The 13,480-nt window shown below is 33.9% G+C and overlaps 1 protein-coding gene across 14 annotated transcripts in view; it reads left to right on the top strand.

The window, feature by feature from the left end:
• LOC145243583 (PHD finger protein 20-like protein 1) overlaps window positions 1-13,480 on the top strand; it is a 200,070-nt gene that overhangs the window by 57,343 nt on the left and 129,247 nt on the right. For 10 of the 14 annotated variants that reach the window (XR_013862915.1, XR_013862914.1, XM_080106569.1 and 7 more), the window contains exons 3-5: window positions 411-569; window positions 2,984-3,068; window positions 11,548-11,630. Coding sequence is in view for 12 of the 14 variants with exons in the window: in XM_080106569.1 (XP_079962695.1) it covers window positions 411-569; window positions 2,984-3,068; window positions 11,548-11,630 (327 nt within the window). In the remaining 2 variants the exon portion in view is untranslated. Of the gene's footprint in view, window positions 1-406; window positions 570-2,983; window positions 3,069-11,547; window positions 11,631-13,480 lie in introns of all 14 variants that reach the window. The other 4 variants (XM_080106575.1, XM_080106573.1, XM_080106572.1 and 1 more) reach the window with 1 other exon arrangement.

The raw sequence follows: 13,480 nt of genomic DNA, 5'->3' as shown, positions 1-13,480 counted from the left end.
AACTCACCTAGTGTGCTCTCACTGAATGTTGTTTGATCCCCCCCCTCTTATTTTATGTATCTATCAACCTATTAAAGGTTAGCGGTAATAACAAATGCAAAGAATAAAAAGATTGGCATAGTCTTTTATAAACAAAAGAGAATCGCATCAAAATTATTATTACTAAGCTTTTGTTATTCTTTTAAAATCCTTTGTCGATGGCTCTATTATTAGTTCTGGAGATTTCTCTAAAGGAAACTAAGGGCTTTACTATACCTGCCCCTCCCCTTCTGCACTATTTCTTTGTCTACAAGTTCTTTGAGAAGCTGCAGGTGGATATGTCCTCCAAGAGGCATCAGGTGAACAATAAATGGTCGTATACGATGACATCTTCTGTATGAAACTGTTTTTTTTTTCTTTTTTGTAGGTACCCGGCCAAAATTGTGAGCATTCGGGAAGAAGATCTCATGGTTCTGATTCACTTTGAAGGATGGAATCAACGTTATGATGAATGGGTTGAGATGAAAAGCGAACGCCTTAGACCAATGAGCCGTCACTCAGAACGGAAAGAAAAGAAAAAGCTGATGACTGTAAGTAAAGTCCTTTCTATTTCTAACCCTAACCCTAACCCTAACCCTACCTCTGTTTTGACCATTCTTGTTTACACGTTTTCTAGTCACATGTCGAACATCTGCGTAACAGCTGTATTCCAAATTCCAAGATGCTATTATCATAGACAAAAAACTGAGCTGATGAGGAAAGTTTAGTTGAAAAATAAGTGCTATGAACTATTCACAGGACAGAGCAGCCATAACTGAAATCTTCAACTTGGGATCAATTAAATTTCTGCCTCTATATACATTCGACAATCTTTGAACTTGATTTCAAATACTTGGATGCTTCTGATTGGCTGCAAAAAGATATACATTTGCATCTATTAATTGAATGGGCAACTTGATCCAAATGGTCTGATATGCGTGAGCTGGGCAGTGGGGAAGTGTTTTACATGTCTATAAAGTGGCTCCTGGGCCCATGTGATACTGGTACTGCTTTTGAACCAGACAAAACTGATTATTTTGTCAGTGTTGAAATATGTAAACAGTTGAAAAGGGTCGGATCAAAACAGACTGGGGTCAAAATCAAAACAAAGCGGATGTTTAACAGAAAAAAACGACGGAAAAACATTCAGTGTATTTTTATGACGGTTTAGTTTTTGATAAAGAAAATCAGTTTTTTTTTCTTTTTATATGAAAGATGACTTTTTTATATGAATTTTTTTTTTATGAATAAACTTGAAATAGTAAATAAACAATCAATGGCATGATGACTTTTTACAGATAAAAAAAAAAAAAAATTGGGGGGGGGGGCGGGGTACTGGTAAAACCTTTTGAACCAGACAAAAAAAAAACAGCAGGGTGTAACAAAGTGCATATGAGTGCGTATAAAAATATCAGCAGTGGCTGAAGGATGGATGGCAAGTGATTATATTAGCAGCAGAAGCAGCATTTGAACATGTATAATTGGCAAGTGTGCTCAGGCTTGCATCTGAAGAAGAAGAAAAGGTCACCACATGATTGGAAAAAACAAAGTCGATGCTGAAGGAGATGGACATTTAATGTGAAAGCGAGAATGGGCTGGCTGTAACCAGCATGCGGTTGGAAGAAAGAGAAACACACTCCGGTTAGATAGACATGTGGCATCGAAAGATTTTTTTAAAGTAGTGTCGAGACGGGAGTAATAAATGCTTTTGCTAAAAAAAAGAAAAAATGCTGACCTGGATTTTTATTTATTTTCAGTTTTATTTTCATGAATTACTTAAGTAAAGTGTATCGCTAACATTATAAGGGTCAGGTTATGATTTTAAAAAAGAAAACAATTCAATTTTCGTCTCGGCTCAAAGCTGTACAAGCTTTTCTTTTTCTTTTTTTTTTTTAAGTTACATTTGAATTAATTTTGTAGATTTACTTTTAGAGTTAGCAGAGATGTGGGAAAAAGGTCTGTTGGGTCATATCCTTCAAATACCCAGAGTCTCGAGCGTTCTGATTGGATAAGCACTTTGGTATCTTCCAGCTGTTTAGGTAAATGACTGAAAAATGCCAAACAAGAAGTCGTGTTTGTCTGCTTCAAAAGTTTTACCAGCATTGATAATGCTTACCTCCGCCATGTTTTGCTGCTGTAACTGATTCGGTTAGAGCCAGATTAGGATATCAGTCTCTTACCTTAAACAAATTCTGAAGAAACTTTTTTGATTCTTCTTCAGAATTCCCTTTATATAAAAAAAAATAAAAAATAAAAAAAATCTCTTATTTACGTACCTGTGATGAAATGAAAATATCATATCCCAAGAATCATGTAAATTCATCAAGTAGTTCTATTTGTTTAAGAAAATCATATTTTAAGCAATTAATGGGAATTTGTAGGCATTACAGCATAAATATAGTATGCATGAATTATTGAGTTATCTAAAAATTTACTTTTTTCATAAAACTACTTGATGAATTTACGTGATTTTTGGAATATATTTTTGTTTCGCCATGGTTATGTACATCATACAAATTTTTCTTTATTTTTGTTTATTTCTAATATAGACTGAATTCTGGACAAACCCCCTCTTTTTTTTTTTTTTTTTTTTTTTTTTTTTTTTTTTTAGCAAATGCAACACTTTGAATCATAAGTGGTTGATGGAATTGTAAGTGGCAAGCCGTCTTATGTAACCCTGTCAAGGGCAACTTCATTTAGGTTGCTTTGGTTTCAAGATGTGATGCATGTTAGGAAAAAATCCATCATAAGAACAAGTATCTAAATTCAGAACTAACAATTGCATTTTTTTTTTTTATTTTATTTTACTCTTTCTTTTTTTTCTTTTTTTTTTTCATTTTATTTTATTTTGTTGAGAAATTTTTATTTTTTCTGATTCTTAATTTAAAGAAAACCTTTTTTTTCTTTTTCTCTCCAGAAAATAAAACATTTTGAAGTAAATTTAAATTATTTTCTGTTTCTTTAGTCACGAAAGGTTGGTGAACATGTATTGGCTAAGTGGTCCGACTGTAAAATGTACCCGGCAAAAATATTGGCAAACAAATTGCCAGGTAATTATAATTCTTCTTATTTTTGTCTGACTTATCACTCGGAAAAAAAAGAAATTTTAAAAAATAATGAGTTGCCACTTATCAAGGCTAAAAGCCACTTAAGTATTAAGGTTAGTGAGAGGGATAAATTGTCATTTTTTTTTTTTTTTAGTATAAGGGAGTTACCACTTATCAAGTCCTAAAGGCCACTCAGGGATAAGGGTTAATAAATGTAAGGTGGTAGTGTAGTAATCATTAATTTGATTATTTAAGGGGACAGTTTAACAAAAACTTGTTTATATTAGACTTGAAGGCTACCATACTGTAGTCTGCCGGGGAGCAGGCTAATGGAACAGTGTTCCACAGAGGGGCAGTTCTAGGAAAGAAGCTCTAGAGGTGTAAGCTATGTTTAGTTTCAGAACAGTTTCCGATGGTTCCTTGTTCTACACATCCTGAGAGGTGACTGGTTTGCAGCAGACAGAACAGTTTCCGATGGTTCGTTGTTCTACACAAGTTCTGGAAAGTGACTGGTTTGCAGTAGACAGTTCTCAAGTTGGAATCCACAGAGCAAAAGATTCTTCCCGAGTTGACACGAAGAAAACATATGCAAAATTGCTACAGAAAGGTTTAATATTTATGGAGCAATTCTGGTTTCTGATTGGTTGGTAGCAGAACGTGAATTAATTTGATTCGTCAGTTCCTAGCAGCATCGTTTATAAATAGAATCTCCCGACTGTGCGGAATCATACCCCATTATAGTAAAAAATATTGTAACAGAAGCTGTATTTAGATTTAGGCACCGATAGAGAGTGGGGTGGGGAAACTGTTGATAGTGGTTGTAGCTAGTTGGGCGTTTTTTTTTTTTTTTTAATGAAAGTTTGGCAAGGAGGGAGGGCATAGATTGGAGCTCAGATGAGCACTTTCCATGAAAAAAACGACAGCAAAGATAGGCTCGCAACGTCTTTTTTGTGGGAAGAAAAAGTGCATCACATACTAGGTTTCGAAGCTGGTTTTGAACTCTATCAAGGTAGGATAGGGAACGCTAAGCAGATTCTGCCCAGGTGTGGTAACTGTACTCTATTTTAGGATGTAATTATCTCTTATACAGATAGAGAATTGCATCGGCAGTGAGATACCTACTGGAGCATTAAAATGATCTGACCCTTTTTTTTCAGTGATCTTAGCAACGGATTTGAATGATGAAGAATATTATGGGAGTGTTGAAAGTAAGAAATGATTGAAACACTTTTGATTACTTATGAGGATGTTTTTTTTTTTATACTCAGCTTCATCCCAAACAAGGCATTGCCACAGAGATGTAAAAGGTTACTACGAATTGGGATCATACCCACAAGTAGGGAGTTGAGCATTTAAATTTCTACATGTTTGTACAGTCGGGAAAACGGAGAGAATTAGAAGGTCTAGCAGTTTTAGGGAAGAAGCTTGCTTCTTTAATCAGAGCTATTAAAGTCAAGAGAGTACCAATGCTACAAGTTTGTCGGAATGCATTCCATGAAGGTACTTGTAAAATAAGCACAAAGAAACGCAACATTGCTGCGATGGGATAGGGGTTGGAACTTGCTGAATGAAAATGTGAGGATTGAAAACCTGGAATAGAATGACTTACAAGGAAGTATATTTTTACATTGATTTTAAGAGAATGTTGCAGTCTACAAGGAAGCAGTCTTGTGATAATGTGTAAGACAGATTTTAAGTTCTTTAGGAGAAACTGCTAATGAAAATTCCATTTGCTGTTGGACAGATAGAGAAATAAAGGAAAGTTTGGTTATAGTTAGCTAATATGTACTTCCTAATTTCCAGCATAGCTGCTACCGGAAGTAGTGACAAGGCAAATCAGTTCCTTTACTTTTATTGTTCTTCAGTATTTCTATTGTGAAGTGATTTATTGAAATAAAATATTAAAAAAAGGACATTATTGAAAAAATATAATAAAAATTAGCAAAATTATACAGATGAAAATAGCACAGTCTTTAATTGCACTTTTAATAACAAAATTAAAAAAGTTTTTTTTATTTGAAATTTACAAGAAATATGTTTATAAAAATAAAGTTTTTTTTTTTTTTAAATTTAAAAAATAAGTTTTTCCTTTGAATTTATATAATAAATATCTGTTTATGAAAGTATAAAAATAAAATTATTGAAATCGAAACAACAAAATTTCAAATATAAAAAAAAAATGTATCTAATACATAATATTCCCAAAATAGTTGAAAAAGATTTTAAAAAGTATTTCCAAAAATTCTTGAAAAAACCCAAAAACCCAAACTAATTTCAATAATTCTTGATTAAAATAAGACCTAAAAAACTTTTCAATGATTATTAAATAAAAGGGAAGATTGGAAAAACGTAATAAAAAAAAAAAGTACATGCGCAGATGGGGATCTAGGCATAAGAAAAACTGAGTTGCCTTGTAGTGTTATGCTGGAAGTTAGGTAGTATGTTAGCTGACTATAAACAATAGTATATTTTTACATTGCTTTGAAGAGAATGTTGTAGCCTACAAGAAAGCAGTCTCGTAGTAATGTGTAACACAGATTTGAAATTCTTTAGAGAAACTCTGTTTATGGAAATTCCATTTGATGTTGGGCAGATGGTGGAATAAAGAAAGTTCTTTGCAGTTGTGGTGGGAAGATGTGTTCCTACTATGAATGTTTTGCAGAAAGAAACCAAAGATTGGCGTTCACAATGGAACACTTTTCATGTAAATAATGATAGATGGGAGAAGAAATCCGTGAGGAAGGAATGAAAGAGACCATCCCTACTACATTGCAAATTCAATTTTGTATTATTAAAAAAAAATAAAGACTGGTTTGTATTTAATTAGTCCCCCGACAAAGAAGAGATTGGACCTAGTAATTCACCCCCGTTCGTCCTTTTGCACTTTTCTCAATACATTAGTCATGGGGGAAGTAATTTTTTGCCCGGACGGATTTTCCAGGATAACTCTAATTGCTCCCCTAGGGGGTATTATAAAGGTAAAATTTCCCCAAACTCGTTTGTCCGTTCGTTTCTTTGCACTTTTCTCAATAACCACACCTTGGATATTTTTTAAATTTTGCACAAACACTGGTCATGATGAAAGTAAATTTTTCACTCGTAGATTGGGGAGTCTGCATGCTCGCCTTGTTTTCTCATGCATGCCGGTGTATGTCATCATCAGATTCAGTTTAGCATCTGTTTTGCATGTTGGTATGTGCTGGACGACTTTTTAAAATTGGTTTTCAAATTTAGCCCTTATTTCGTTGGAAGTAATTTTCTTAACTGAGGCAAAATTTTTATTAGTTGGATGCCCTTTCTGATACCAATTCAATGAGGTGATGGAGATTAGTGTTTTTTTTATCAATACCTGACTTTGCCTGCCTCTTTACTGATATTTAGAAACAACACAAAAAGCAACCCTTTTTTTTTTTTTCTTCATTTATAATTTTTATTTGTTTGCATATTTTTTAAACTTATAAAGAAAAGGAAATAGAATTTTAGTTGTAAGGGAGACAACTCATTATATTAAAAAAATACATAAGTTATTTCACTTGCCAATTTTTCGCTGGATTTTAATGTTCTTTCTTCCTTTATTTTTATTTTGTTTTCCTTTTTTGTTTTTCTTGCTTCTTGCCTTGCCTTCCTTTTTCATCTTATGACGTTTGTGTCTGAAAACTGAAAATGTATTTTGCTATGAAAGCTCCAACTTTAAATGATTCATGGTGGGGATAGGGAAGTTAGACAATTTTTGTTTCACCAAAGAATGACTTCCTGTCTCCCCCACCACATTTCCAAAGTATGACGTCTTTTATTTTTGATAAGAAGTAACCATTCTGAAGACGGCGTGATGGCATATATTGCAGATAAATCATTCTTCTAAAAGTGAAGGTATTGACGACGGTTAAGGCATAATAGATTGTATTCTGTGACATGCGTAGAAAACCTTTGATGATGATGTATTTTTAGAAGTTGCTTCTTGCGAGGCAGCCACTCACATTGAACGAGAGGTCTAAGTATCGTACAATAAGTCTAACCTTACTGATCTCTTGGCACTAACTGAAATCTAACTTCAAGTTTTTCCTATGAAACTTTATTAAATTAACCAATCAATTATATCTCCTTTATGTTGTAGTATAGCGTCTTACTAATAAGAGAGGTGACGAAATCTGAAAGGTTGTTTATTTAACCATTGCCTTTTCTGTCTCTGGCTCCCTCGGTGGGGGTGGTGTTTGTTTGAGTGTTGTGATCCTTGTTAGTATAATCAATTTCTTTATATTTAATATGAATATATATTTAGTGTATCCCAAATACGAAGAAAAAAGAAAAACATGAAAGTTATACGTTTCTGAATTTTTGAGATGAGGATTGGTTTAGGAAGGGAAACCGTTTATGATTATGGAACAAAGTAAAAATTAGGCAGAATAACTGTGGCGAATAAGACGACTCAAAGAAGCAGCACATGTGCTGGGCAACATGCAGAATTTAACACGATATGGGGAACCATAATTTATAATTAACTAGCAGGACTACCCGGCGTTGCTCGGGACCGTATAAACAATGAAAAAACAAAAGCAGATATTGAAAATATGTTTTATTCTTAGGGGAGAGGAATCTTTCATCTCAAGTTTTAGCGTTACAAACAAACATTTGTCTTTTATATATATAGATAATGACAGGTTTTTTGGGGGCCCCCCTCGAAGATAACTGATCAGTTGACCAACTTCTAGTGGTCCGTTTGACGTGAAATTTTGATATTTGTCATCCGGGTGATGGGGCTTCGATATGATACCAAATTTGTCAAGTTTGGTTCCGTCTTTCAAAAGTTTTAGCGTTACAAACAAACATACATACATACACACAGACGTTAGGCTTTTATATATATAGAAGATATATTACAGTAATAAGTAAACAACAACAATAATATATATATATTAAATTGGCTTCATGGCAGACCAGGTACCAAGATATACTATGTTGAACACAGTTATCATCTGTTATATTCACCACCACTACCCCCTCCATAAGGTCCACTTGATCTTTGAGCATAGTTTCCCCTCTCATGGCACTAGCATTGCTGTCACTGTTTCCATAGCCAAAGCCAAAGTTTTAATTTTCCCAGTTGCGATGGTTGCCACCATAATCATCACTACCACCACCAAAATTGCCTTGTTGGTTGAAGTTTGCCACCACCGTAATTGCCACTGTTGTTACCACTACCACCACTGTAGCCCTGGTTCCAGCCTCCTCCTTGACCACTCTGTTTCCAACCATTGCTGCCATCTTGGTTTCCACCATAACCACCTGAATTACTCCAAACGCCGCCTGAACAGAGTAGTCAAAGAGGAGGCTGGAACCAGGACTACGGTGGTGGCAGTAATCACGGAGGTTACAGCAGTGGCAACTTCAACCAGCGAGGCATCTTTGGCAATTGCAACCAAGGCAATAATTTTGGTGGTGGTGATTATGATGGCAACACTAGCAACTGGAAAAATCAAAACTTTGGTTTTGGTGATGGAAACAGTGGCAGCAATATGAATGCCATGAGAGAGGGAAACTATGCTTAAAGATCGAGTGAACCTTGTGGAGGTGGTGGTGGTGGTAGCAGCTATGACAGTGGAAGGGGAAATGGTGGTGGATACTAACAGGCGGTAACTGTGCTCAACATAGTATAAGTTGGGCCGATTTGCAATGGAGCCGATTTAAAATGACTGTTTACTAGAATTCCGAATCAACTGCATGCACTGAATATATATCTGTGTGTATATATATATATAGAGAGAGAGAGAGAGAGAGAGAGTAGTAATAAAGTGATATTTACAACTAGAAATAAAATAAGTTTATGGTTCTGAAAATCCGTACTAGAACTGCCTGCAAGGACCCAAGTAAAATCAATTGTAAAAGTGATATTTTCCTGAATGTTGAAGGTTAAATTCTCAGTATGGACAACCAAAAATTACTTAGGACTTTTATCCAGTTATGGCTGATGGAACAAGGGCATACTACCCCCGTGAAGTAAATAAAGGATCCCGTTCAAAATTCTGTCCGAATTCCCGAGTTTGACAGAAACATTCCAAAGTTCGATGAGATACATCTAAAAAATGTCGGAGTTTAAATAGACTGAAATGTGAAAATGACACTCAAGATGAGAACAGTAATTCGAAGAATCCAAATAATACGAATACAAGTTATAAAAAGGCTTCCGTGTGTGTTTTTATAACGCCAAATAAGACACAGTACCTCTAAGTCCCAAGGGGCTATTATTTGGGACCAATTTTTAAACTTTGCCAAAAAGCACATGAAATTCTAATAAATTATTAATAAATGTTGGAATGATTTTTGAAAGAAAAATAAAAACAGAATAAAATGAAAAATAGAATAGTTAAAATTATGCAGAACTGTGAAAATAATCTTGTCACATTTTGGCAAACTTCAAGAATTAGATGGAGTTATCTCCTCTGGTAGTCTCTTCCTCGTAGCTGGAATTGCTAACATGGCTCCACAGCAATCACTGTCACTAAAATTTGATTTTCTTCTGTATAAAAAAAGGTAATTATCAAATTAAGTGAATTTTAAAAATATTTTCTTTGTCTTTTTTTTTTTTTTTTTTTGTTAATGATAACTTTGTTCCATAACGGACGCGTACATTATAGATATTTTTCTATCTTTGTTTTTTAATATTTTCATTAAACTGTGTAAACACCTGAAAACCTTTCTTAAAATATTCATTAAACTCCGTAAACACCTGAAAACCTTTCTTAAAATATTATGTGCATTAATTTTCAAGGGAGATACTTTAAATGAAACTAATATATCTTAGCTAGCTACAAAGCAAAATATATTGATATGGCATAAAAGTTCAGAGAGAAAGGGGGAGGGGTGAAAGCTTGCTCTTTCTCTCTCTAGAAGTTTAAAAATAAGAGGTCCACTCACACCCTACTCCATGCACGTGCATCATCGCTCAGGTGAATTGATTTCTTTTTTTTTTTTTTTTTTTAATTTTTTAAAATTAAGTCTTAGAAGATAAATATATTGATATCAAAATTACTAAAATGTCAATGTTTCTTTTTTCATATGGATAAATGTGAATCTATTTGTCTTGTTACGATTCTGAATTTTTTTAGATGAGGTATGAATGTTTTATTTTGATTTATCGGACAATTGTTCTCACCTTGAGTGTTATCTGCACAATGTTTCGGTCCATATAACCTCCAACTTTCATCAAGTGTGAAATTCGCCATGCTTAACATGAAAAAAGGGGAGGGTAACTCTGCACTCTTAGGTTTCAAATTTTTGGCTCTAGTTGGAAGTAAGTTGACACAAATTATAAACATAAATAAATGTTTCTAAGAACTTACAATTGGTTCATTGATTTAATTTAAAAATTTGATCATAATAAGTTAGATATTATACCCCTCGTGTTCCCTGATAATTAAATTATCTTTATAATTTATGTACACTTACGAGACCCAAAAATCTGAAACTTTAGAGTGCAGAGCTAACCCCATTTTTTCCTGTTAAAACGTGGCGACTATTACACCTGATGAAAGTCTGAGGTTACACGACCGAAACAGTGGACAGATAACACACGATGAGAACACTTGTCCAATTAACTTAATCAATACAAATATTTGTTTTGAATTTTTACAACAGAGTTATGAATGATATATTTATTATTTATAAATAGGATAGCGTGTGTTATTTGTGTGTCATGCTTACATCCAAGTGACGTCATTTAATTGTTCCATTTTTTTTGTAATATATAATTTTACCAAGAATTCTTCATAGCACTCCAGTAGTCTATTTTTTTTTTTTTTTTTTAATAATTTTATCAAGAATTCTTAAGTTTTGGTTTCGGTTTCAATTATATCTAATGGTACTTAATTCATGTTTTTTTTTTTTAAATAATTTTACCAAGAATTCTTTATAAGTTTAGGTTTTGGTTTCAATTATAGCTGAAGGAACTCAAGTTATATATATATACATATATAGATACATATATTTTTTTTCATAAGTTTTGGCTTGAGTTTCAATTCCAGCTGATATACCCAAGTCATATGGATATGTTTTTTATTTTTGAAATCGCAACTTTATAATATATAAAAATACATAGAACGTTAACTCTATAATAATATATATAAAATCTGCAAGAATTAAAATATCATATTTAAGCATACTTTACTACTGGGCTACGCCGGGCGTCCCTGCTAGCTTAGAGGTTCCACTAGTTTTAAATTAATGTTTTAAGTATTTCAAGTAATGAACTTTGTGATTAGTTTAAGATTGAATTGTCTTCAATTCCTTCCTGCATGAAATGTTCCAATTTCCTGATGGAGAGAAGTGTCCAGACTGAATGAACGACCATTGCCTCTAAGAGATGCCAAGCTTCCATAGTGCGTATGAAGGATTATGAAAAATAAAACAACCCCTAAACTAACCATGAAGTTCCTTGTTTTTTCTTTAATTTTATTATGTTGCATTTTATTTATTCTTTCTTTTATAGCCGGATATGAAGTCCTTTTCTATGATGGTTTTAAGAAACTGGTCCAACCACCAAATATTCAAGCTCTACCTCCAGACCACAAAGTAAGTATCACAAATTCTTGTCGTTTGTTACTATGAAGCATGTTCCAAAAGTAATGCCTCCTATTTTTTTTTTTATATTTTGCCCAAATGGATCAGAGGAGTTTGCTAATGATATTGTTATGATGAGTGAACTTATGCATTTATGACCTAAAAGTTTCATCTCTCTGTTGCAGATATTGATGGTGTGAGGCTCTAAGACAGCAACCCCTGTCATGGACATACATCAGAAGCAGAGATGCATCATAGATTTCCTCAACGCAGAATAAACTGAACCGATAAACGTTCACTAAATCTTGTTGAACGTTTACGAAGCTGATGCAGTTGATGTTACCATGTATGAACTGGCAACCGTGTGTGTGTGTGGGTCACTTGGCGGTCGTTTCACAAGAATACAGAGAAAAAAGACTTTATATGGAAAAATATGTATAATTTTATTAGCGGTCACGTATAGGACAGGATTCGGAAAAGAGTCTCTATTTAGAAAAATTAAGTTTTTCGTGGGCCGTGTCACCAAGTGACAAAGTTTCTCCTCTCATTACTGACAAAGTCTCTTTGCCAAAAAATCTCTCTAACGAGTATCTCGAGACGAGACTCTCTCTCAATTGGGAACACCAGGTGAGAGAATCCGGTCAAAATCTGCCAGTCCAAAAAAATGCTTCTAAATACCAAAATATGTTACCAACCTGGATGTAGATCTGACCAGGACACTGGTTAGTTTTCGGCCAATCAACGGAGTGGCAAGATCCAGGTCTGGCCATCAGCTTATTTCTCTTTGAAAGAACAGTTTCTAACCTGGATGTAGACCTGACCAGGGCACTGGTTAGTTTTTAGCCAATCATGGAATGGCCAGATCCGGGTTCGGCAGTCAGCGTATTTCTCTCTGAAAGAACATTAACTATCATAGCTAGTAGCTAGTGTACAATGAAAAACAAAGAAAAAGAGGAATTTATTTATTAATTTTTATTTTTGCTTTCTTTTTGACCCTCTCACATTACCTCCCTTATTAATCTTCGTCATTTATAGAATATAAGTTATGCAACAAAGAAGAGTAATGCAATCTTTTTTGACCTTGTCACACCATAGTTAGGAGAGATGGGTTTGTCGATTTCAAAGTGTCAACATATGGCTGATAAAGTGTGCTACAGACTTTTACAGCCGAAGCATCAAAAGAGACAAAAGTGCATCGAGAATGGTGGTGACTATGTAGAAAAATTAAATCTGGAGTATAAAAGGTTGCTTGTTTTAATGGTACCACTCCCGTCATCGTAGCTTTTCAACCTCTTGGATCATTATTATGATCTATTTAACAGTTTTCAATGGATGTTTACACAAATACGACAAAATTTACTGAAAAAGAAAATATTTCAATGGATGTTTACACAAATACAACAAATTTACTGAAAAAGAAAATATTTCAATCGATGTTTACACAAATACAACAAAATTTACTGAAAAAGAAAATATTTCAATGGATAAACTTGCTGAAAAAAAAGCAAAACAATACAACGGAACTAATTTAAAAGCAAGAAATTAATCAGTTATTTTTAGGTTGGCAAGAAAGTTCTTGGGATTTTTAACTTTTAAATTCTGATGAAGATATCTTGACTCCAACAAAAATTTATTGATCAAAATAAGCACCATCAAAACCAATACACTTTTGCCAACGCAAAATATACATATTTATGCCAGTAACATAAAAATCTTGCGTTCTGGTGGCGATGAAGTCGCTGAAGGCATTTTTGATATCGCTTAGGTTTTTGAAACATTTCTCACGCAGGAAGTTGTCGTGATGCTTGAAAAAGTAGTAGTCAATAGGTGAGAGGTTTGGAGAATATGGCGGATGAGGAAGA

This window comes from Euprymna scolopes, chromosome 22 (genome assembly GCF_053919585.1).
Source record: "Euprymna scolopes isolate OS-2025 chromosome 22, ASM5391958v1, whole genome shotgun sequence".
In the NCBI taxonomy this organism is placed as follows: domain Eukaryota; kingdom Metazoa; phylum Mollusca; class Cephalopoda; order Sepiida; family Sepiolidae; genus Euprymna; species Euprymna scolopes.
This window is presented reverse-complemented; position numbering and strand designations above follow the sequence as displayed.